General features: G+C 40.0%; 1 protein-coding gene across 2 annotated transcripts in view; it reads left to right on the plus strand.

Moving 5' to 3' along the window:
- The window catches only part of NELL2 (neural EGFL like 2), a 238,016-nt gene that overhangs the window by 172,320 nt on the left and 42,499 nt on the right, over positions 1–23,197 (plus strand). For both annotated transcript variants that reach the window (XM_073328000.1, XM_073327999.1), the window contains 2 exons: positions 7,550–7,672; positions 9,018–9,113. In XM_073328000.1, the coding sequence (XP_073184101.1) occupies positions 7,550–7,672; positions 9,018–9,113 (219 nt within the window). The remainder of the gene's footprint in view (positions 1–7,549; positions 7,673–9,017; positions 9,114–23,197) is intronic.

Genomic DNA, 23,197 nt, shown 5'->3' on the forward strand with positions numbered 1-23,197 from the left:
ATATCATTATGCCATACTCATATCATAATAATATTACTATAAAGAATATGGGGTGTAGTGTAACAGATGCTATGAGAGGGATCCTAACCTCAGTAAGAAGGTGAACCTACACACTAGCTGTCCAGTGTTTCAGAGGAGGCTGGAAAATATCCTGCTCTCACTTTGCCATAAAATCCATAATTAGAGTCACTAAGGCATGATCCAAAGAGACTCCTAGATGAGGATTATCTATTTCTCCAATTTGTGAGACACAAAACAGTGAGAAGGTGAACAAATCCTTCTGCTGCAGCAGGCCTTGTGGTCTGTGAAGCCACCTCTGTCTTTTCTCTGAGTGTGAGAGTTCATAGTGAAACAAGACATTTTACCAGAAAATCTGTGGAGAGTTTCTTAGACTACATTCTCAAAGAGCACAGTTCAGGAGGATTTGGATTTAGATTTCATATGGAAAGGCTGTATTTGAAGATAATACTGAAACGTTTCTCTTAGGTTTAGCTGGCTTGAGAGGTTTTCTTATCTTTTCATGGAGGTAGAAAGCAAAGCAGGCTTTCCTAGTGAGAAAAGATCATGTGGAGTTAGAGATGGGAGATATTTTAGCAGGGGGTTTCACTACTAGACCAAAAGCTTTAGGATTTCTCTTCACTTCAGACAAAGAATGTCAGTGGGCAGATAAAGATTTTACCATGTTGATAGCTAAAGATATTATTAATGTTACTGATGTGCACGCATGGGAGGCAGCAGGGCTGGAAGTTCCCCTCAGTGAGGTTAAAAATGGCACTTGGGTAGTGTCAGTATAGAGCAATTATTTAAAATTTATGAGGACATGAATGAGTGGCCCACTGCATTTCTGTATTTATAAATTCCCCTTCCATCCTGGTGCTCCATATGGTTCTCCCCCACCCCCAATACTGGCCCTGAACTGTATTGATGCCTCTCAGCCACAGTGTTGTCAATTTTCAGGGCTATGCAGCAGATCAATTTCTGTTGTTAGAGAAACCAAGGTTACAGAATTCATAATTCATTTATGATATGTACATGAGTTTTGTTAACCTCAACTGAGATAGGACAAGCTGTACATGGGCAACTCATGAAACCCCCTCTCAGTTAATACTGCCAGCCACCAAGAATAGCTGCCTTGTCATTGCCCCTCACAGTCTCCAATCACCCTCCCACTGCCCTTTGTTGACCTGTTATTGCTCAGCCGATTGATTGCCCTTTAATCTACGGCTTTCATTTGGTGATATGTTCTCCCCTTCTGTTCTTCTCATTAGTACTGAGTTTTGTGAACTCCTGAATCTTTCTGATAATGGATGTGAAAATGGCTGCTGCATTTTTACAGTGTCCAGTGATAGTGTTTTTCTCCAGAAGTTTTGCTAGTGGCTCCTATACTAGGTGTTTTGTTGGTGTTATATTGACTCCAAATGTAGAATAAGTAAGTAAACCAATAAATAAAAACGAAGAGACACAGACATCTGGATGAGCAGAATGGCACCTGTTCTCCCTGAAGAACAATGATGGACTGAGTAATTACAGACAAATGGCATTTCAGAGATCAGAATGGTCTCTAAATGGCTACAAAGAAAAAAACCATTTCAGGCACACACTATGCCAGAATCTCTTATTACTATTACTATTATTTATGCTGCAAACACATTATGGTGGCCCTCGTCATGATGCCATAGTTGAGAATGATTTCATGTTGCACTTAAAGCAGGGGGGTCAACTGCTTATGCATAAAAAATACAGTACTGTATATCATCCTCAAACTTACTGCCCTCTTTGAGTATAGAACGGATTTTCTGCGCATTTATTAGTAAAACTGTTAATTAATTTGAGTTAAAATTAATTAAAACTGAGTCCTTTAAGAAATGTAACGTCTGTCTTTTCCCAAATGATCCTAATTCCGGAAAGTTTGAAGAGACTGTGTTATTCCATTTAATTAAAATTAATTTAAATCTTATGTATGAGCTATACAAGAAGGAATTAGCTTGTAATGAAGCTAAATTATTAGTGATTATTTTGATTACACAGGCTACAGACCAGCTTGGGTCAAACAGTTCAGGCGACACTCAAACAGTATCATTATTAGAGCTGGGTGACGTTTGTCAGCTGAAACTTGTTGGCAAAAAATGCAGATTCAGTGACACCAAAATGTTGCATACGTTCATATCAGTTTTACTGAATTGTTCGTGTTAAAAAAATTCCAAAGAAATCCAAAGAATGTTTCAATTTTTCATTTCAAAGTGACTGTTTCAAAATTATCCTCAGTTTTATTTTAAAAATGTAAAAACATTAAATACTTGAAATCAACAAAACATTTTGTTGTGGGTCAAACAACATTTAAATCAATCCAAAATGGCATTTTTTTCAACTTTTCAGTTCACAGAAAATATCATTTTTGGTTCAAAATAAAAAAAAAATGGGGGGGCGGAGAAAGGAATTGCCAGTAAACTGAAAAAATCTATTATTCACACAGGTCTGTCATTATGACATCAAAGGTAACTCAACCAATCCTGAACATTCTATTGGTTGTGTGTCAATGGTATGAGGGAGATTGGATGTGTGTGGTAGATTACTTGGTCCAGCTATCACTGCCCTTTAAAGATTCCTCATTCTAGTTTGGGCATCAGGGCGTGAAAGGCTTTTCATGGCCCTGTTGTGTGAGCTCCACTGTGAGGCACAGACATTTAGGATTTTGTGACTCATAAGAGGGAAAATATGAAAAAAACCAAAAAAACCCCTAATGTCTTTTAAAACCATTTTCATAATCTGGGCCCAGAAGCACAAAATGCCTTAATAGTTACTGTGGGCATCACTACAGGGCAGAATTAAGGCTATGTGTGTGTCTCGTTTGTGCATTTCGATTCCTTAACACATTTGGATTTCTTTTAAGTATGACTTTAAATCTGAATTTACTGGATTGGTAATACTGTACTTGGTTTGAGGATAATTATAATATCCCGGTAATGTGTTTTACCCTTAAGTTACTGCTGTACTCTCAATCTTAACTCCTTTTTAATATAGTTACTCTCACACTTCCACCATCTTGAATAATGGGCCAATGTCCTAAAGAATCTAAATACAGAAAGGAGAAGTAGGGAGATGGAAAAGGGTCACATCACATAAGCAGTGTGATGAGTGGCAAATGCCATATTAGTCTCATATTTCTTTTTAATTGTTTTAAATATTTATTAGTGGAGTATGGAGTAAGGGGAACAACGAAGAAGTTGAGTCAACAGGAGCATGGGAGTAGGAAAAGAAGGGAGGGTGAAACGTCTCTTGTGTATATAGAACACTGGATTTTACTACCTTCATTTTTCAGAACTCTCCATGCCACTTGAGACAATTGGGGTAAATTGTCCTAGCTTCACTGAAGTCACTGCTGCTAGGACAATTTACACCAGCTGGGGATCTGTCCCTATGAGGAAGTGCTTTTGCCCTTGCAACTCCTGCTATTTACCTCCACAATCAGGAGTTACTATCAGCTTTATTTATGTTCAGGACTTTGTAGTCTGTCTTTTGGAGCAAAGTAATAACATTTTGTCAAAGAGAAGCCATTCTGAAATACAGTGCTGAGTACTGTTAAAGATGTAAAATGAAATAAAGTATATCAGTAAAGGTGGCCCAGCTGTGCAGTTAACTTATGTAAACACAGGGAAACAACTTGCATAGTCACACTTTTATATTTCTTTAACTAAGGCATCTGTTTTCTGAAGGATTTAAATGGAACATACATATGCACTTATTGGCACTGTGAAGTAATAGCAAAAGCTTGCTGAATTCTGGAGCTAAAATGATTTTTGTCTCTGTAGAGTCCATTACTCTAGGAACAGCTTAATCAACATGAATACCATATTTAAGGCTTCTGTTGATTCCCAAAGCAGAGATATTACGAATGTTAATGCACTTGAGCACAGAGTTCTGGCCAGTGTTAAATGGATTTTAGATGTATTAGATAATATAGCTTTAGAAGTAATCACTGAAACCAGTGCATTTGCTCTTTATGGAAAGTGCATTTATGCAAATTCAGATTTGTAAATCATTAAAATCTCTTTGCAAAAGTAATTTTATTTCCTTGACTCTTTATTACTGTTGTAAATGGCATGACCATGCCATCATCATAATGATGTGTAGTGAAGCGAGTATTAGTTTTTTGTTAAATCTTCCACATTATTTCTAAAGGTGCTTGAAATAAATGGCCTAAATATTAACTCCTGGTATACATCTTCCATAAGAAATAACATGTTTGTTCTGTATTTACAGTTCTAATTTGTGTAGAATTTGTTATACTTACCAAATGGAAGAAACTGTATTAAAGATGAGCTGCAAAGTATTTTTTTAAAGTTTATTTTGCTTCATGATGTATGTTCACATCAGCTGTTTGCAACATATGGTTTGTTGTGTGTGTGAGATCCCTCACCTAAATCCCTCTAATGTCTTTCTTTATTTAAATTGAACATTTTTAGAAAAAGAAACCAAAATAAGAGACATGAGAATTCATTAGCTTTTAAGCAACAAAATGCCATTACAGTCCTTCATAAATATGCATGTATTCAGTTTTTAAAATGTGTATTATCTGATAGTCCTTATCTTATATGTCAGGCTATATTATGATCCATATATAAATATAGGTAGACAGCTTTGACATTAGTTTTATTATAGACAGATTCAATTTTTAAAAAATGCATACAAACCCTCCTTTTTATGAGATTTTTACCACTCTCCCCCCAAATAATTTATTTAATGCACCATGCACCAAAGTCATGACAAAGCCACGTACAACCAATCAGAACTTCCACTCTCTAGCATGGAGCATATAGACATGTCAACGAGCCTTAAATTTAAACAGTTTTAAAAATAATATACTTGCACTAAATGTAGATCATAGAAAGTCAGAAATCTAGATGGAATATAAAACATGAAAACCCACTTTCCCCCACACTTTTCAAAATGTCTCTTTCTGTAACTGAATCTAAAATCTTCCTGTTGCTCTTACACATTTTCTTCTAAACTAGCAATATCTCGGCTGGTCTACACTACCGTGGTAAGTCGATCTAACTTATGCAACTTCAATTACGTGAATAACATGAATAACGTAACTGAAGTAGATGATGTTAGATCCACTTACAACGGTGGCTATACGGCGCTGTGTCAACAGAATAGGGTCTCCCATCGACTTCCCTTATGTGCCTCGGGGAGGTGGCATACACAAATCAATGGGAGAGTGCTCTCCCAGGGATTTAGCAGGTCTTCACCACTCCTGCTAAATCGACACTCACTGCATCGATTGCAGCAGTACCGATCTACCGGCAAGTGTAGACATACCCTTAAGCCTCATTCTGAAAATCATTTATAAGAATAGTGTATTATATTAGTTGAAAAGAGAAAAATCTAGCACAGTTTTGGGTAATTTAGCCACAGATCTGGGAGGAATAATGGCCATTTTGACATGAACTTTCTCACTTTGAATGAGTCAGAAAAAGACAAGGCAAAAAATAATCTTTTTTTATCCAAACTTTATTACTTATAGTATTTATTTCATCTATAACCATGGATTTAAAGGAAAATACCACTTTTAAGAGTCCACATACTATACAGTACCATTATAATGTAATCTCTGGGCTAAACAACATTCAAAAGTACTGTAGTTTTCTATTTCTTTGTAGGACATACATCATACCAGGTACTCTGAGGCCCCAATTAGTTTCTTAAATGCATGAATTACCCTATTGATTTCAGTGGGAATACTTAAATATTTAAGTAGCTGGAGTTTAGGGCCAAGTCTTCTTGGCCTGGAAACCACAACAGCTCCATGACTCAGCAGCTGTGGATGTCGCCACAACCTCTTGGAGCTCTCCCCAACAGCTGCCTTGTACTACCCTTTCTAGATCTGCAACCTGTGACTTGCCCTTTTTCTCCAGTATACATTTGTCTGTATTCTAGGGTAGTGGTGGGTGTTGGAATGATATCAAAGGTGTTTGGCCTACCCCACCATTTCCAAGGAACAGTGCAGATGGGCACACTTCCTGGCTGAATGTGATAGATAACTTGTAAAATTCAGTACATTGCAATGAAAACCCCAGTAATTGTGAAGTATTGCTGTACATCTCCTACAACCCAAGAGACCATCATAATGGCATGGAAAGATATTTTTGTGCATCAAGTAAATAATATGTTTCCTACAGGTCCATAGGTGTTACTCTGTTTTGTTGTAGGGAATGAAAAAAGTAAGGAACTTAAATTATATTTAAATAACATTAAGATAATGACAAAAAGCCAGGATATCAGTACAGCACAACTGATACTCGTGTGCCTAATTTGCATAGTTGTGACATTTTTTTCTTTTTTATAATGGACTGATCCCACATAAATGTTACAGCACCCAGCATGAGATTAGCTTGTGGAATTCACTGTTGCAGGAGGTCAGTCGAATACTGTAACTGGATTTTTAAAAGAGCCAGATCATTTTATGAATAACCTTTTTAATTATCCATGCTGTGATCAGGGCCATTAAATCTCATGCCTCAAGACTCATGCCTGCAGTCCTTACTCATTACACTCAATGGGAGGCTCAACTCAGTGAAGATTGCAGGATTGGGGTCTCAGCTTGTATTCTACCTAGGGTTATTATTTGTACTCTGCTAGTACCGAGAGGCCCTGCTCAGGAGTAGGTCAGTCATGGTAGATGCTTACAAACAGAAGATGAGTTCTCTCCCACTCCTCTGCCCATACAGTATTGTACAATTGGCTAGTTGAATCATAGATGCTTTAACTGTCATTTGAAGCAAAAAATTTGTCATTACAGGAGGCAGAATTACAGATTTGATGGGTCAGAGGTCTGAGCCAGTAAAACAAATTCTGTATACCCATAATTTTATATCTAGTAAAGAAATTGCTAGTTATAATAACTAGCACTTCAGTGCTTTGCAAACACTAATGGGATTAATTCTCATAACAACCCTGTGAAGTAGGTGACTATTAGCCCTGTCTGACAAATTGGGAACCTAGGCTTTGTGATTTTACCAAGGCCACAGAAGAAAGTATCTGAGTCCAAATTAAAATTTCAGGAGTTCATGGGTCCCAGTTCCATGCTGAGGCCATTAGAACATGCCTGAAGCAGAAGTTGGTTTTATATTGGACAGCCAGAGCAAGGCATATGGTATATAAATAAAAATGTATTAAACAGTGACCAAATTTGCTAGAAGCAACATGGAAACATAAGCAGCAGCGTAGCTTGTGTGTGCTGATCGGCCAAAACCAAGAACAGCATAAAGTAAAAGTCCCATTTCCCTGAAAGAGGAGAGACACCTTTGTTTTCAAGCTAATCTTTTTTTCCCGAACAGAGATCAGAACTGAGTGCGATGTGAATAACAAAGGAAAGCAATATGTCAAATTTCAGGGTGTTGCCCACTGCTTAACCCACTTCTGGTCAATATGCAAATCCTGGTTAGTAACTGCTGAGTTTATGGTTTATTTACATGGAAATATAGTTAAAGCTTGTATATTGCTGTAGAGTCACAATTCAATAACATTCATTTGTTTCACTTCTCAGAGCACGACGAATGCATCACAAATCAGCACAGCTGTGATGAAAACGCACTCTGCTTCAACACTGTGGGTGGGCACAACTGTGTCTGCAAGCCAGGTTATACAGGAAATGGTACCGTATGTAAAGGTAAATTATCAGAAACCCTGGGCTGTAACATGTACTGTCTTTGGACTTGATAATGTTTATCTTGTCATGGTTAACACAAATCTGTTGGTGTACCTTGAAGACGACACTGTAGAACATTAGCATTTAAGCCCTGATCCCACAAAGAGGATTGCATGGGCCGATATCCATTGACTTTGTGTTTTACAAAGTTCCAAGTAGTTTGAGAATTTAACATTTATAAATTGCAAGCTCTGAAATGGTGGAGAAAATACTTTTAGTATCTATCCCAAGATAATTTTGTTTTCATATAGAGTATCCCATTCAAGATAACCACAGTAACCAGCAACATTACAGCTAGGAAAACCTATTACCAAATGCAATTTATTCACCATCAATCACTTGCTATTGTACCTGAATGAACTACAGATTGAATTGCATATTGTTGCGTATGTAATGTTCTTTTGTAAGTGGAAAAAAAGAGCAGTAGATGTTGCCCCTGAAACCTTTACTCTCCAGGAGAAGCTTACAGCCACTGTCAGACCCTGTTAAACATTACAGATTATATCGCTAGTTTTACAAAGAAGCTGAATTTTACAGAGCTGCAAAGCTGCTTTTAGACTGTCTAGTGCTGCATTTCACAGAAGTTACTGAGATGTGAGGGCGTTGGGTCCCATTCTGGTGGTGGTACCATATTTCAGATAGATGCAAAGCCAAGGTGCAGGCCACTTGTAACTATCTAAGAACCCCCAGAGTCCTGGCAGAATTCCAATATTTGTATCTGGAGAAAGTGATTCTTGAATGAATGGATGCAGCTTCATTGCCATCAGTGTGAGGCGCAAGTGCAAATGTGAGGACAGATTTTGGACAATAATTGGTAAAGCCAGTTTTTAAAGCACTTTATCCCTTGGGTGTTATTACCATTTTTATAGTTTGGATCTAATAGCTGAATACAAAGAATCAAATAGCTAATTGATTCAGTGCTCAGTTGTGTCTAATAGGCACAGACCTGTATTGGGAGGCAGTGTAGAGTCGCAAAGCCCTCAGGAGGGTTTGTGCCTCAAGGGGACAATTCCTTGTGAAGTAGGAGGCAATGCACAGGCTGAAATGTCTCAGATGGTACAATCTAGTCCCCTTTCTGCACCCTGCCAGCTCATCTGGTTAGTGTGGTAGGGGGCCATAACTCAGCTTCCTCCCTGAACCTTTTGGAGCCTCTGAATTAAGAATTAAGAAAAGCTGCAGGGATTGCATATGTGTCTGGCTGCTGCATCAGGGGTGGGCTGGGGGGCTACAAACACCTGCACAGTTACTGAATACAATCTGTCCCTTAGCTAATAGGTTCTGATACATTCTACTTTTACTGTTTCAGCATTTTGCAAAGATGGTTGTAGGAATGGAGGAGCCTGCATTGCTTCCAATGTCTGTGCCTGTCCACAGGGCTTCACTGGACCCAACTGTGAAACTGGTAAGATGATAACTTCATTTATTATAAAATTATCTTTATGCCAATGTCTGCACTATTCCAAGAAAATATTTTTTTTTACTGTGCCTCCTAAAAGAGGGAGCTGCTGCTGGAAACTACTAAGATATGCAGTAGATAAACTCAATGACTCACTTTTCTCATATACCTCCCAAAAGCATATACTGTAACAATTTGAACTAGCAGCATATTGACATCTGACTAGCTTACCTTCTGTCGCTCCCTAATTAACATAATTATTCACTCACTTTTCATAGCAAACAGTTTTTGGTAGCTCCCACTGACGGTATATCATCTGACATGTAGAAATAAACGCAAATGGTTGTTCACGACCTTATTGTCAACCTGTGATTATAGTTCACTAATCCACCTTCCCTTTCATCCTCATTTGAGGACTTTTTTGATCAACTCACAGTAAAATAGGATTCAATGCTTCCCACTGTTTTACTTTCTCTCACAACCTTTCTTCTATACTTGATATCTCTGGGGATAACAATACCACAAAACCTCGTTTTAAAACTTTCTTTTAAAATTTGGGTCTATGTAAATTACACTAGCGGAATGCTTTACCAAACAAAAGTATCTGGATTGCTCATATTTAGCACCTTGAGCGCTTGTCAATAATTTTCCTAAATTAAAATAATTTCAACATTTTTATTGGCTACTGAATTTTTAAATGGATTCTAACAGTAAATGGCCTTGGGGTAGAAGGGAAAGCTTTTTTAGATTGATTAGCCTCCCTATTCCTACTAAAAGGACAATCTGCCACCTCTGATTGACTATTGTTGCCATTCTATATTGTCTTCAATAAATCTTCAGCATGGGATCGAGGAGGTAGTTTTAGAAGCACTACCTCTGTTATACTTGCAAACATTGTCCAATTTAGTAAAAATTCAGACTTCTATACAAAAACGGTTCTGGTTCATTTGAGAGGTGAAAAATTTGCCTGTTGTCATTCTATGTCACAGTAACTAGAATGGATATTGCTGTTCTGCACAGGAGGTGCACTGTGTGAAATAGCTGCAGCCCCCGGTAGTTGATATCTTTCTCTAGGAATGTCAAACATTCTTGACCGTTGCATTTGCTGTGCAGTGTTGGAAGTGATGTGGGGCAAAATATAAAGGTCTCTTTCATGTAGCTGTTTCATGGTTTTGGTTTCATGGTGTTTTTACTTTTAGTGGTTTATGTGCTAAAATAATGCTTTAGATATAAAGATGGCTTATAAGGTAGTGTGATATTTTTCCTTTTATAGGACATACAGTTTGCAGCGTTTCAGTGTTATCAGCAAAACATACTGCACGTGTACAGTTAATGAAACACTAAAAGTGGGAGATTCACAAGCTTTTAGCATTGGCCTTCTCACTCCCCTTAAGCCAATGGGAATTTTGAGAGCATAGTTAGGTGAGTGCTGAGTGCATTTGAAAATCCCACTCTAAGTTGCCTAAATATGCTTTACCAAATGTTTAACTTGAGTTTAGTAAGATAATTATGATCCATAACTTAAGGTCAGATATAAGTGTGGTGATCTGCACATGGACCACCCCCTAAGCCATGGACCATCATGGAAGGTGGTGTAGGAGCCACTATGGCAGCCCAGACCACTGAAAGATTTGACTTTGCAGAGAGAAGTGTCTTCCATTGCCCAGCAGACTTCCAGAAAGGAGTCACAGACTTCAGTGCTAGTAGAAGGAATAACCTGGAACAGTAGGGGTCAGTTAGAAGGATCCAAGGAGATCTGGTCACCTGGTTTGAATATTAATATTGACAACAAATGCTGCTATGTTCATTGTCTGATAGCCCAGCTGCACTTTGCACCTCCTTTCAAGCTCTGGAACAGGATCCCAGTTAACTTATATGTCACTTGGAAACACAGTGGATTGCTATTCCATCCAAAATACCTTCAAAGCACCAAACTGTAGAGCAAGCCTGTTCATAACAGGCAAGATCTGGCTGATTCAGACACAGAACTGTCATGGACAGAGAGCCCTCCGTAGTGAAAATCTGAGCTCCAAACAGCACACTCCTTTTGAAAATAGAATACAGCTTCCAAGAGTCATGTCTTGTTGGTATGAAATGATCAGGACATCCATATCACAAATAATTCTATTGGAAAGTTGTCACTCATTCATTTTGTGTGTTCTCACTTTATCCCTCAAGGTGCAATGACACCTCCCTCACCACTACTGTTTGGCTGTGCTCTCAGATGAGAAGGAATAAGGACAGATTTAAAGCTGCCAAGGGCAGTTTTAAATTGCACACTTCTTATTTTATTTATGTATTTCACTTTACAATACCTATATTTAAGAAGTGTCTACCCTGGGTTATAGGAGTCTTTGCAGTAAATTAAACATACAATCACATAAAAATTGACCAGCTGTTGCTCCTCACCCCCCTAACTATAAAACGGTTAACCAGAGATTAAATCAAAACCTATATAATAACCCAGCATCCACAATCACCAGCCCTTATTGTGTCCTCCCTCCCTAGAAGCCTGGATAAATAGGTGAGTTTGTATCATGCTTCAAAGGTCAACAAATTCACACTATTTTGGACCAATGGTTTAGAGATAAAGGGCAGAGAAACTTCTAGCAGCTCCCTTGCTCTTAAATCAGGTGGGTTCCAGCTCAAACACCACATCTGATCACAGCTGCTCGCTTTTTTTTTTTTTTTTTTGCATGGGTGGGCATGTGCTGTTTCTGGGGAGGAAATGAAGTCCATATAACCCAACCATTTGCAGAGGCATTGGAATTCTCTGAAATACTTCTTATCCTCCCGCACCCATGTCAAGGTCAGTCAAGTGCTAACCATAATTTTAACAAGGAGCTCCCACCAAAAGCCCCTCACTGAGCCTGTGATAACCCCAGGCGTTGACTAGAGGAGGGGGAGGGAATGGAAAATGTGTTGATTTGCTTTTCCATTTAAAGCAAAACCATTTCTCACTGCTAAAAGAGGAGACAGCACCATTTAGCAAACCAACTATATTCATTGCTCTTGAAAAATTGATAGTATAACACAGTGTTCAGTAGGTGTAATAAGAGGGGATTTAGACATTTATGGGAAGTCTGGGGATATCTGTGCCCAAGAAATTTTTTGAAAATACCTGCCAGTGTCGGACTTTTTCATTCCAAACCCACAAAATTTGCTCATTGGAAATATTTGAGAGTCCCAGAGGTAATTCATATCTGGAAAGGATCATTTACTAATATCCACAGAGTGGGGTGGCTCTATCAGAGGCAGAGAAATTGCCACAACTCTCCCTTTAATTTGTTTCCAAAATTTTAACAGTGGGCTCCTAGGCATCCCTGAGAATTTCCTCCAACATAGCAATAGTGCATACCTCCAATGCTATTACTGCACTTTTCCTGTTCCCTGATTCCTCTCACAGGCCACACCCCTTTTTGTGCTTTGTGAGCATTTCTCTGGACCATTTTTGTGTTGCTGTGGCATCAAATCAAGTAGGAGTATTTGGTCTGTGTGCATAGGATTTTGGGCAGTTTTTGTAAGCAACAGGATGGGAACATATAGCATTTGGGGGGAGGATTAGGTATAATTTACCGTTCCGTAACTGCATCTGCATCAGACAAGAGAATCAGCTCTGTAACGTCAATTATTTATAGAGTAATTAATCTTCAATAAATCAGTTCATGACAATCTACTGAAAATAAATTATCAAACAAAACAGTCATTTAAATTAAATTGTTCAGATGCAGTTTAACATAACTCCAAATTCATTACACTGTATTCTGTAACAGCTCACTTAAATTAAATGTAGAACTAAATTTATGATAAAATAGCTTAAAAAGCATCCAAAGCCATGTCCAGAAGAATGCTCACTAATATCATACAGTGTAGGCAGAGTTCAGGGAAATGCACTTTGTTTGACTTCTTCCCATGTGGGGTTTTTATCCAAGTAAAGTGTTCATAGTGTGTTGAAACCTCACACACAAATAAAATACGTTTTGTGAATACTTAGTGGTCTAGAAAATGCAAAATATATTTGATATTTATAACTAATTTTTAAAAGCTCTCTTCTAATATCTATAGTTTGGAAGATTAAAATTCAACTCAGGTCAGTGATGTGCCTAGGTAATTGCTATAGATAAGATCTCTCTAGAGTTGTGTGCCGCTTTCTGTAGAAGCTAAATATTTAGCATGTGTGACTGTTGCTCTTTACTGCAACTTCAAATTAATTTGTTAAGGTGCATTGACCATGATAATAGAAAGATTCAGATTATTATTATTCCCAGGGGATAGTGCGAAAATCTTTTAATTCCAGTATTCATAGCTTGTAGAAAAATAGTTGTACCAGTACTCAGAATATAATTTGTTGTCAAAGCTACTACAAAGCCTGTTAAGTTTGCTTGTATTGCTAAACCTGGTGAAATATTTTAGCACCTTTAGCATCACAAGAGAACTGTTTTGATTTAACCTCTTGTTCCTGGTGTTCAGCTAGAGGAACCACAGCTAGCCTCTGGCCGGGTAGGTCCTAAATCTAACAAACTATGACACAAATGGTAATTGAAACCTGCAGAGTACTGAACTCTTTCTGAAAGAACTGGAATGGCTGGTCGCAGAAACATTAAAAGTTCTAGATACCAAATTGTATTAGAAACTCACAATAAACTTTTCCAATGTCACATTTAGAACTCATGACATTTTAGAAAAACAGTTTTCTTTGGAAATTTCTCAAAATGAAATATATTTTACTAGCTAAACTGATTAAGACTACCTTTTCACAAGAAAATGCAAATAAAAGTCAACCACCAGAAATGGGCTTGCCTTCTTGGTGAACCCCAACAAACTGTCTGTCAGATTTGATGTTTTAAGGGTTTGCGATTATTAATATTATTATGTGTTTGTCTTACAGTAGTGTTTAGGCACTAGTTGAGAACACAGCCTCTTTGTGCTAGGCACTGTACAAACAGACTAGGAGACAGCCCATGACCCAAAGAATTTACAATCCAAATAGACAAGACCGTTGTGGGATGTGGGCAAGAAGTGTAACGCACAAGCAGCACGAGCAGAGTGACGGTTTGCAAAGAGTATGTTCGTGCCACAATTTTTTTTGTTTATTAAATCCTTTGAGGTGGATTTTGTGGGAGGGGAGTAGCTCAGCAGATGGATGAAGGGTGGGCTGGGTTGGAGTGAACTAATCCCCAATCAGCTCAGGGGATGGAATGTTTAAAGTGAAAACTGAAGCAATCTGATTACGCCGTTTCTCTGTGGCATTTCAGCGGCTGCTTTTTCCCGCTGCCACCTTCTGGCGGCGGCATTTCAGCGGCAGGGTGTCTGGCACCCGCTACAGTCTTCTGGGAATAGCAATATGCTATTCCCACAAGAAAGGTTGGGGACCACTGGATTACACCATCAGTGTTCCTTAGGCCACGTCTACACTACCCGCAGGATCGGCGGGTAGTGATCGATCTATTGGGGATCAATTTATCTCGTCTAGTGTAGATGCGATAAATCGATCCCCAATCGGTCTGCCGTCGACTCCGGAACTCCACCACTGCAAGAGGCAGAAGCAGAGTCGACAGGGGAGCAGTGGCCGTCGATCCCGCGCTGCGAGAACGCGAAGTAAGTGATTCTAAGTCGATCTAAGATACGTCAACGCTATTCTCGTAACTGAAGTTGCGTATCTTAGATCGATCCCCACCCCCAGTGTAGACCAGGCCTTAGTCCCTGCTTGAACTACAGCTGCTCTGCTAGCTTCAGTCTCTGGTTGGCTACTCCCTGTAGCTTCTTTCCCCAAGGTCACAAGGCTGGGGGGGAGGGGAAGGGAAAGAATGCATGGGTCCTAGTGCCCCCCTGAGGGAAGTCCCCTATCTGCAGTTCTTGGTCTGAGGGGTGTGGGGTAATATTTTAATAGTATCAAAGGCCCAATTTAAATACAGAGAGGCACAAACAAAAAGGTCTGAATAAGTGCAGATTCAGGAAGATCCTCTGCTCAAGATTTGGAAAAATGACTAATGATTTGGGTTGCCTGACTTGAGACACCTTAAAGGACCTGATTTTCAGAGGGTGAGGTGTTCTCCACCCATACTAAAAATCAGTCTCTTTTTAGGGATCTCAAGTCGAGCACCAAAAATCACTAGTCACTTTTTAAAATCTTGGCCTCTGGGTCTAATTGCTCCCTGTGATGAAACTAAAACAAACAACAAACAATGTTATAGGTCCGGTTTAAATGTCAAATGATCATTTCAATCTGAATTTTCTTTTTTTAATTTAAGGTGTTTTAAACTTTTGACATTGCTTTCAGTATTTCAGAATACATTTTCTACCCTTGGTCCATGCCCAGAACTGACTGCAGTCAATAGAAACTTTCACAAGTACGAAAAATGAATATGGCATCACTCAGTGTTTGTGGTTGAATGTCCTTTATTTTACATTAAATTTTAAAAAGAATCCCTAAATAATAAACTTCCTAGTAATTGCATACATTGCTATAGTGACCCTCTAGTGGAGTCCTCTGTGGGCCAGGTGGCTTAATGGTTAGCACATCCCGTTTCCAGTATCTTGCCTCCAAAGTGGAAGGGCACTAAGTCCAGTTTCTAACCCTTGTACATGGCTTTATCCTCAACTCAGGGTTTCACTGTCCTTATCCTCCCCTTACTGGAGCAGGACGGTGAAAATGAGATTTATGCCTCTCTTGCAGCAAGGGCAGTTGGTGAGGGAGCCTGGGCTCTATGAGGGACAACAATGTAGGGAAACAATGAGGCTTCTTCAGTACCCTTGTTCAGCAGCCCTCAGGGTAGGTCCCTCTTCCTCTCCAGCCTCCTCCCTTCTGAGCTGAGTGACTCCCTTTTAAGCTTTCTCTCCACCTGGAGCGGCAAGGCTATCTTGGTCCAGTATTGTCCTTTAACCCCTTCTGGCCCAGTGTGGGGTTTGTAAACCCCATCACAGTCCTTCAGAACAAAGAAGAGACAGGACTTTGGTGTAAAACACAAATGGGTTTTTTTCCTGAAACCGCTGGGGTACAGAGCCCTTATAACTGAGGAATACAGCATATGGGGCATAGTATCACCACATGTCTGCCTAAATCCTGCCCTGATATATGGAGTGAAATGGATTGCTGACTACACTACAGTCAGACCTTCTTAAAGCTGGTCACTTTGTATGTAACTTACCAGTTCAGTAGAACAGAATAACTTCCTTGGAGCTGTCATGGTCTCTCCGTTCAGTGTATGTAATAGGCCTACTCAGTCTCTATAAATATTCTATATGGAAAACCGTTGGAAAAGTTCATTTAAATGAAAGTGCGGTAGGGAAAGCAGATAGTGTACAGTTATGTGCACACTCATGGGGAAGTACAGAGCCATCAAGTTTAAGTCTTTCATTGAGGATAATGGGTAATTCCACTTTGAAATGAATAGTATTGTGTCTCATAGATTTTAAGGTCAGAAGGTACCATCATGATCATCTAGTCTGACCTCCTGCACATTGCAGGCCACAGAACCTCACTCACCCACTCCTGTAATAGACTCTAACCTCTGGCTGAGTTACTGAAGTCCTCATATCATGGTTTAGAGATGTCAAGTTACAGGGAATCCCCTGCACAATTTTTTTTAAATACTTTGGTGTCTGAAAGCGTCTTTTAAATTACTCACATGTACTTTCTCTTTTGCTCTCTTATAATTCAAGAATAATTGTGCCATTTTAAAAACATCTGTATAAATGTTTTTGATGACATTAGTAGATTTTAGTAGACATCAGTGTACAAGAAGTTTCCCTTCAGGCTCTGCCAGTATATTGATTAGACACAAAATAACCTGGCTTTTCGGAGTCTGTATCTCTTAGTAGTTGGAGTCTTGAAGTCATTCCAAATGGTGAGATGGCTTATGGGAAGTGTGTGACAGTTATGGCAATATCCTAGACAAACTTTATTGAATTAAGTATCTTAGCCGTTCATTATATTCCAAATATAAATGCTTATATATTATTGCGGGATTATACGTAAAGTCTGTAGGGAGGAGACCTGGCTAATGTAAACCTTGAGAAGTGTTCTGAGCTACAAAGGACTATTTGAAACAATGTGAACTTTTAAAGTTAAGTGAGTTTCCTAGGAAATCTGTAGGGGGAGTATATGCAAATGTAACTCCTCAGGTTATGCAAAAACCCAGGCTTTGAAGCTAGGCCCTGGGGAGAGACCCACTGTCTATGAATTACTTATTTCCAGTTCAAAGACCCAAGTTCTAGGAAGGAGGAACCACATTTTTCACGACTGTGCTTGTTCTGAACCGGGACAGTTATGAACTTGTAACCACACTTGTAAACCCTTTGGTGGGGTTTGAAGGACTGTTCACCTGCCAGAGCCCTTGTGGAAACTGGGCTGATCTCTGGTAAATGTATTCGCACGTATGTCCTTTCATTGTTTTAAATGTTGTCTTTTTGCAATGCTTCTGCTTTAAGAATAAATGTGCTTGTATAGAAAGAGCTGTGTGGTAACTTAATAGTGGGCAATTATGCTGTTATTAGCCTTTAAGGAGAAAAGCAAAGCAGGCTTACTGAGCCAAGTCTGACTTGCTGACTTCATAGTGTTGGCTACCTGGAATTATCTCCATCAGGGTGGATAGAGACTTATGTCTCTGCCCAAGAAAGTTGATGGGTGGAGAGCTGGAAGTGTGAGAGTGGGTACCCTTGGTGGACCATAGAGGGGGAACTGTGACAATGTGGACAAACATTTTTGGGGGAATAGATTGAAATCACCAAATTCGTCTTCACTGGTTTATCTAGGTTTCATGTTGATGGAGGTAAAAGCTACCGGATGCATCTACTGTGCTAGGTTAGGGCATGAAGAGCCTAATAACAGTGACCCAGATCCTGAGCTATCTTAGTTTATATCAGCTGAGGGTCAGTCCCAATATTTTTTCAGATTTGATACAAATTTAATAGTGGCTTGGAGTTGTAAGTTTCCATAATACCATAATGTTACGATGAAATTAGAATTCAGAAAAAGGGGCGTGAATTCCCTCTTACTTTCACTAATATTACACCACTGTAATTCCATTGACTTCAGAAAACTGGCCAGAAACCTTCAGATCCTTCATGTAAGGTAGAAATCTTAAATTCGGCATTCTGATATCCTGCCCATCTTGCCTTATCCAGCACCAGAGGAGTGTGAGTTGTTGGCAGGGCCCTCAAGCCTACTTTATACTTGGGGAGGGCTTTCATTCAGTTTCTTCTTCTTGGCTGTATTCCAGTTCAAGAAAGTACCTTTAGGAAATAATGAATATATACATCTGAAGCTCTGTTTGGGGCACTTTTAATACTCTTAGGTTGCTTTATTCAGAATTGCTTTAGTCCCTCTATATATCAGCAGTTAACATCCAGCATGTCCTAACCATTTTATAATTATCTGTTGTTGTGACATGTGGCTAATTAACTTGGATTTTATGCAAAAACATTCAGTGTAATACAAGGTGACCAGCTAGCCTAGCAGGAGCAGGACAAACCTGGACTGTGCAATGTCACGTCCTAGACACCAATTAAGGTCTGCCAAAATCTTGTTTGGCTGATCTAGAATGGAGAATGCAAAGTAACTTTCAATCCTCTGCTTTCTCTCTCAAAAATATTTTGCATAAAACAACAGGGTCTGGAGCTATTTTCTGCATAGCCTTGTTTCCAGTGCACAGCTTCTATTTATATGGGATGCTTGCTGTGGGTACAGTCACTGCAAAGTGCAACAGCAAAGTAAGGGCCTGATCTTGTGAGGTACTGAGCACCTTCAACTCCCACTGAGGTCAAACAGAGATGAGCCTTCTCAACATCATACCGGTTGAGGCTCTTAGAGCATTAAGAGGTACGCAGGGTTGTGTGCGGGGTTTTTTTGGTTTTTGTTTTGTTTTTGTTTATTTCTTTTATGAAGTTCTGGCCCCTGCTGGTCAGCTCAAGATTCACATTTGAAGCAACCAGTCTTTACTTTTTTTAACATTAAACATCTCCAATCTGTTTCAGAATATGTAGCAAAAATTAAAAACAAACAAAACAAATTGTTGTCTGTCAATCTTTTCTAATGATTCAGAAACATCCATTCATCTTCTATTGTTTTTTTTCCCTTTTGTTAAAATCAAATAGCTATTGTGTCTTCTGTTTTACTTCTTGTCAAATCTGGAAAAAAGTAATCTCCTCCTCCCTCAGTCTCTGAAAAAACTGGACCCAGATCCCAGTTGGCATAATTGATGTAGCTCCACTGAAGTCAGTGATGCTATGCTTGTTACACTAGCTAAGAATGAGGCCAATTGTAACGGTGCGAGACTCACCACTGTGGCGCCTCCTTCTGGTCATTCTGGGAATTAGCACAGTCTTTCCACAGGATGACCTCTTCCGGTGGTGTCTTGCCGCCGTCACTTCTGCTCTGGACCTGTGTCGCCTCAAGGATCGCGGCATCCTCCTCAAGACACAGCCCTCCGGCTGTGCCCCATTCCATTCTTGGAACAGCAGTCCTCTGTCCAGCCACTTGCCTCCATGGCCGACTGCAGCCCAAGGTTCTAGCCACTTGCCTCAGTGGCAAACTTCAGCCCTTCACTGGCCACACCCCTCAGTGGTGGGGGTTGGGAGACCCAGCCCTGCCCACTACTCCAAGTCCTGACCCAGGGACCCTCTAGATGGCAGTGACATGCTGCATCTCCTTCAACCCCCACCATTCGTTTCCCTGGTCCGCTTATCTGTAGCCCTAGCACCTTCTCTGCCCCTTTATCAGGGCTTCAGTCTTTCAGACAATCAGGCTGAAGCTCCTGCTTGCTCCCCTGACCCAGCACTGCTCTGTCCAGGGTGCGGGCGTGTCAAGGTTCCTCCCCCACTCTGAACTCTAGGGTACAGATGTGGGGACCTGCATGAAAACCCTCCTAAGCTTATCTTTACCAGCTTAGGTCAAAACTTCCCCAAGGTACAAAATATTCCACCCGTTGTCCTTGGACTGGCCGCTACCACCACCAAACTAATACTGGTTACTGGAGAAGAGCTGTTTGGACGCGTCTTTCACCATAAAATACTTCCCAAAACCTTGCACCCCACTTCCTGGACAAGGTTTGGTAAAAAGCCTCACCAATTTGCCTAGGTGACTACAGACCCAGACCCTTGGATCTTAAGAACAATGAACAATCCTCCCAACACTTGCACCCCCCCTTTCCTGGGAAATGTTGGATAAAAAGCCTCACCAATTTGCATAGGTGACCACAGACCCAAACCCTTGGATCTGAGAACAATGAAAAAGCATTCAGTTTTCTTACAAGAAGACTTTTAATAAAAATAGAAGTAAATAGAAATAAACAAATCCCCCCTGTAAAATCAGGATGGTAGATACCTTACAGGGTAATTAGATTCAAAACATAGAGAACCCCTCTAGGCAAAACCTTAAGTTACAAAAAAGATACACAGACAGAAATAGTTATTCTATTCAGCACAGTTCTTTTCTCAGCCATTTAAAGAAATCATAATCTAACACGTACCTAGCTAGATTACTTACTAAAAGTTCTAAGACTCCATTCCTGGTCTATCCCCAACAAAGACAGACTATAGACAGACACACAGACCCTTTGTTTCTCTCCCTCCTCCCAGCTTTTGAAAGTATCTTGTCTCCTCATTGGTCATTTTGGTCAGGTGCCAGCGAGGTTACCTTTAGCTTCTTAACCCTTTACAGGTGAGAGGAGTTTTCCCCTGGCCAGGAGGGATTTCAAAGGGGTTTACCCTTCCCTTTATATTTATGACAGGGCGGTTCCCTCAGCCCTTCAGGGACCCAATCCCTTCTCCCTGAGCACCCAAGAGGGAACTGCCCCCCTCTGCCCTGCAGTTCTCTTTATATATGGGCCTGCTCTGCCCTGATTGCTGCTCATTGCAGCCCCTCTCTCATTGGTCAGCTGCTGTGGAGCCTCCCCAGGGCTGCTTTTAACCCTTTCTCCACCAGTGTGGGGCAGACACCCCATCACACCCATAATCTTTAGATATTATCCCTCTGTTTCTCCAAATTATTTTTTATTAAGAAATAAATTCCAATAAGAGCTGTCCTAAAAAATAATTGTATGGCTTAATGTGGTTTAACGACAACTCAACTATCAATGTCTGTCAGGATTATTTTGATATTTTTAACCAGCAATAAGAAAAACTGGGACCCAGAAAGCACGTTGCTGCTTACAGCTCAACGTTGTAAAATGTTTCTGTAGATCAGGACTTGGATGAGGCAGGAATTCTATTAAGCTAGAGTCTGGGTGAAGGAGCTGTAACATTCAGTGTAACATGTTCAGAACTTTACTCCCATAAATCACCTTCCTTTTTAGTATTCAAGACAAATGGATGCCCAGTTCCGCACGTATAAAGATAAAACAGGTGACCATTAATGTCTGCACCCTTCATCAAGTAAGAAATATACCAAGATTTAATAAAAGTCAAACTAGGGTCAATTACAATGGATGCTTTGTGATATCAGGATATCCAGGGCAATACATTTTTCTAAGCCATTTAGCTGTCTGTACAAAAAAACATCCTGAATTTTCCTGTCTACAAAGTCACCCTGCGGAGCACTTAGTAGACTACATCCTAAAGAACACTGAGCAGTGTGGGAACAAATTCTGCAGCCTCTATTCAGGCAAAACTTCCATTAACTGAAGGCTAAGTATTCCCCTCTACTCAGATAGAGAGGAGCAGAAACTGGTAGAAATCAGGGAGAGGCTTCCCCCCTTTCCCAAGATAAATGGAAGCTAACAGGTTGGGAGGGTTAAAGAATGGGTGGAGCTTAAGAGCTAGCTCTCTTCTGGGTGTACTCCTGTTCTAATCTGCATGACAGTTAATGATGCTTTCATTCAAGTAAAGAGGAAGGGCTGGGACCAGGTGCAGAAATATGAAACAGTGGCAGCATAACTTCTGAGTAGAGCTGTCTGGAAAAGGGCATTTCGCTCCTGCAAATAATTTAAAGTTTTTGAAAAAGAAAATGTGCCCTGAATCAGGACAAAGGGTCAACAGTTCAAATTTCTCATGGGAGGAAAAATTATTAAAAAATAATCCATTTTGGGAGAACAGGAAAAAACATGTTTTATCTTGCTCCCCAGGCAGCTGCCTGATTAGGGCCAGGTGGGCAACCAGGCAGGGGAAGAGGTTGGCTAGAATGCTGACCTGTCCCATCCTCCCTAGCAATATGGCTGAGACTAGCCCTGTTGATTCATGGGAATAGTGTTGTCATGTTCTTGTACCAGATATAGACTGGCTACAGAACTTGTTTTCAACATAAGATCCTTTAATGTTCTGCCAGGTATGTCTGAGATTAGCTTCAATAAGGTATGTTGCACACAGCACTACGTAATGGCTGAATAGTATAATAGAGTTTAGCATTCCATTACATCTTCTACCTTTTAAGTTCTACATTCCTAGCATTTAAAAATTTTTCACTATCACAGTCTTTGAAGTTCAGTACAGATCAGTCTGTCTCTAAATCATACTGTTTTTCTCATTACACAACTCAAATGCATAACAGCTTGGTCATCTGGCTGTCCATTAGGTGAAATGGCTGGCTAGTCAGTCTAGAATCCTTGAGTCATCTTCTTCTTGTGCTGCATCTGCCATCTGTAGAGTTTGCTCTTTCTGAGGAGCAAACTGTAGATGTTGATGGTTTCTGTTGAGCTCTTCCCTGTTGGCCTCAATCACATATGATCTGGGTGCTGAATTCTTTTTCTTTACGACAGCTGCAGTTGTCCATTCTATTACAAATGTACTCCGGCTCTAGTTTCCAGGCCAACCTCACCTCTCCCTCCCAGTGAATTCAGAAAATCCTTTCCAGGAATTAAAAAGCAAGAGATTTGCTGTGCATTGCTTCCAGTGACTCTCCTCTCAGTCATTTTCCCCACCAAATGTTTCACAACTGGGCATACTTTGGCCTTAAAAAGGGTTTGCAGGATTTAGACCATAGATTAGCTCCAGGACTTGTGGCACTTGATCCTGGTAGTTTAACAGTATCATAGAGTTTGAAGAGGTTTGTCACCTTAAGGAACAATAATACTGCATATCCCACATTGCAGATTAAATTTAGTAGACAGTTAATAAATTGGCTGAATTGTCAGTGTAAGGCACTGTACTGTCAAACT

This window comes from Lepidochelys kempii, chromosome 1 (genome assembly GCF_965140265.1).
Source record: "Lepidochelys kempii isolate rLepKem1 chromosome 1, rLepKem1.hap2, whole genome shotgun sequence".
NCBI lineage: Eukaryota > Metazoa > Chordata > Testudines > Cheloniidae > Lepidochelys > Lepidochelys kempii.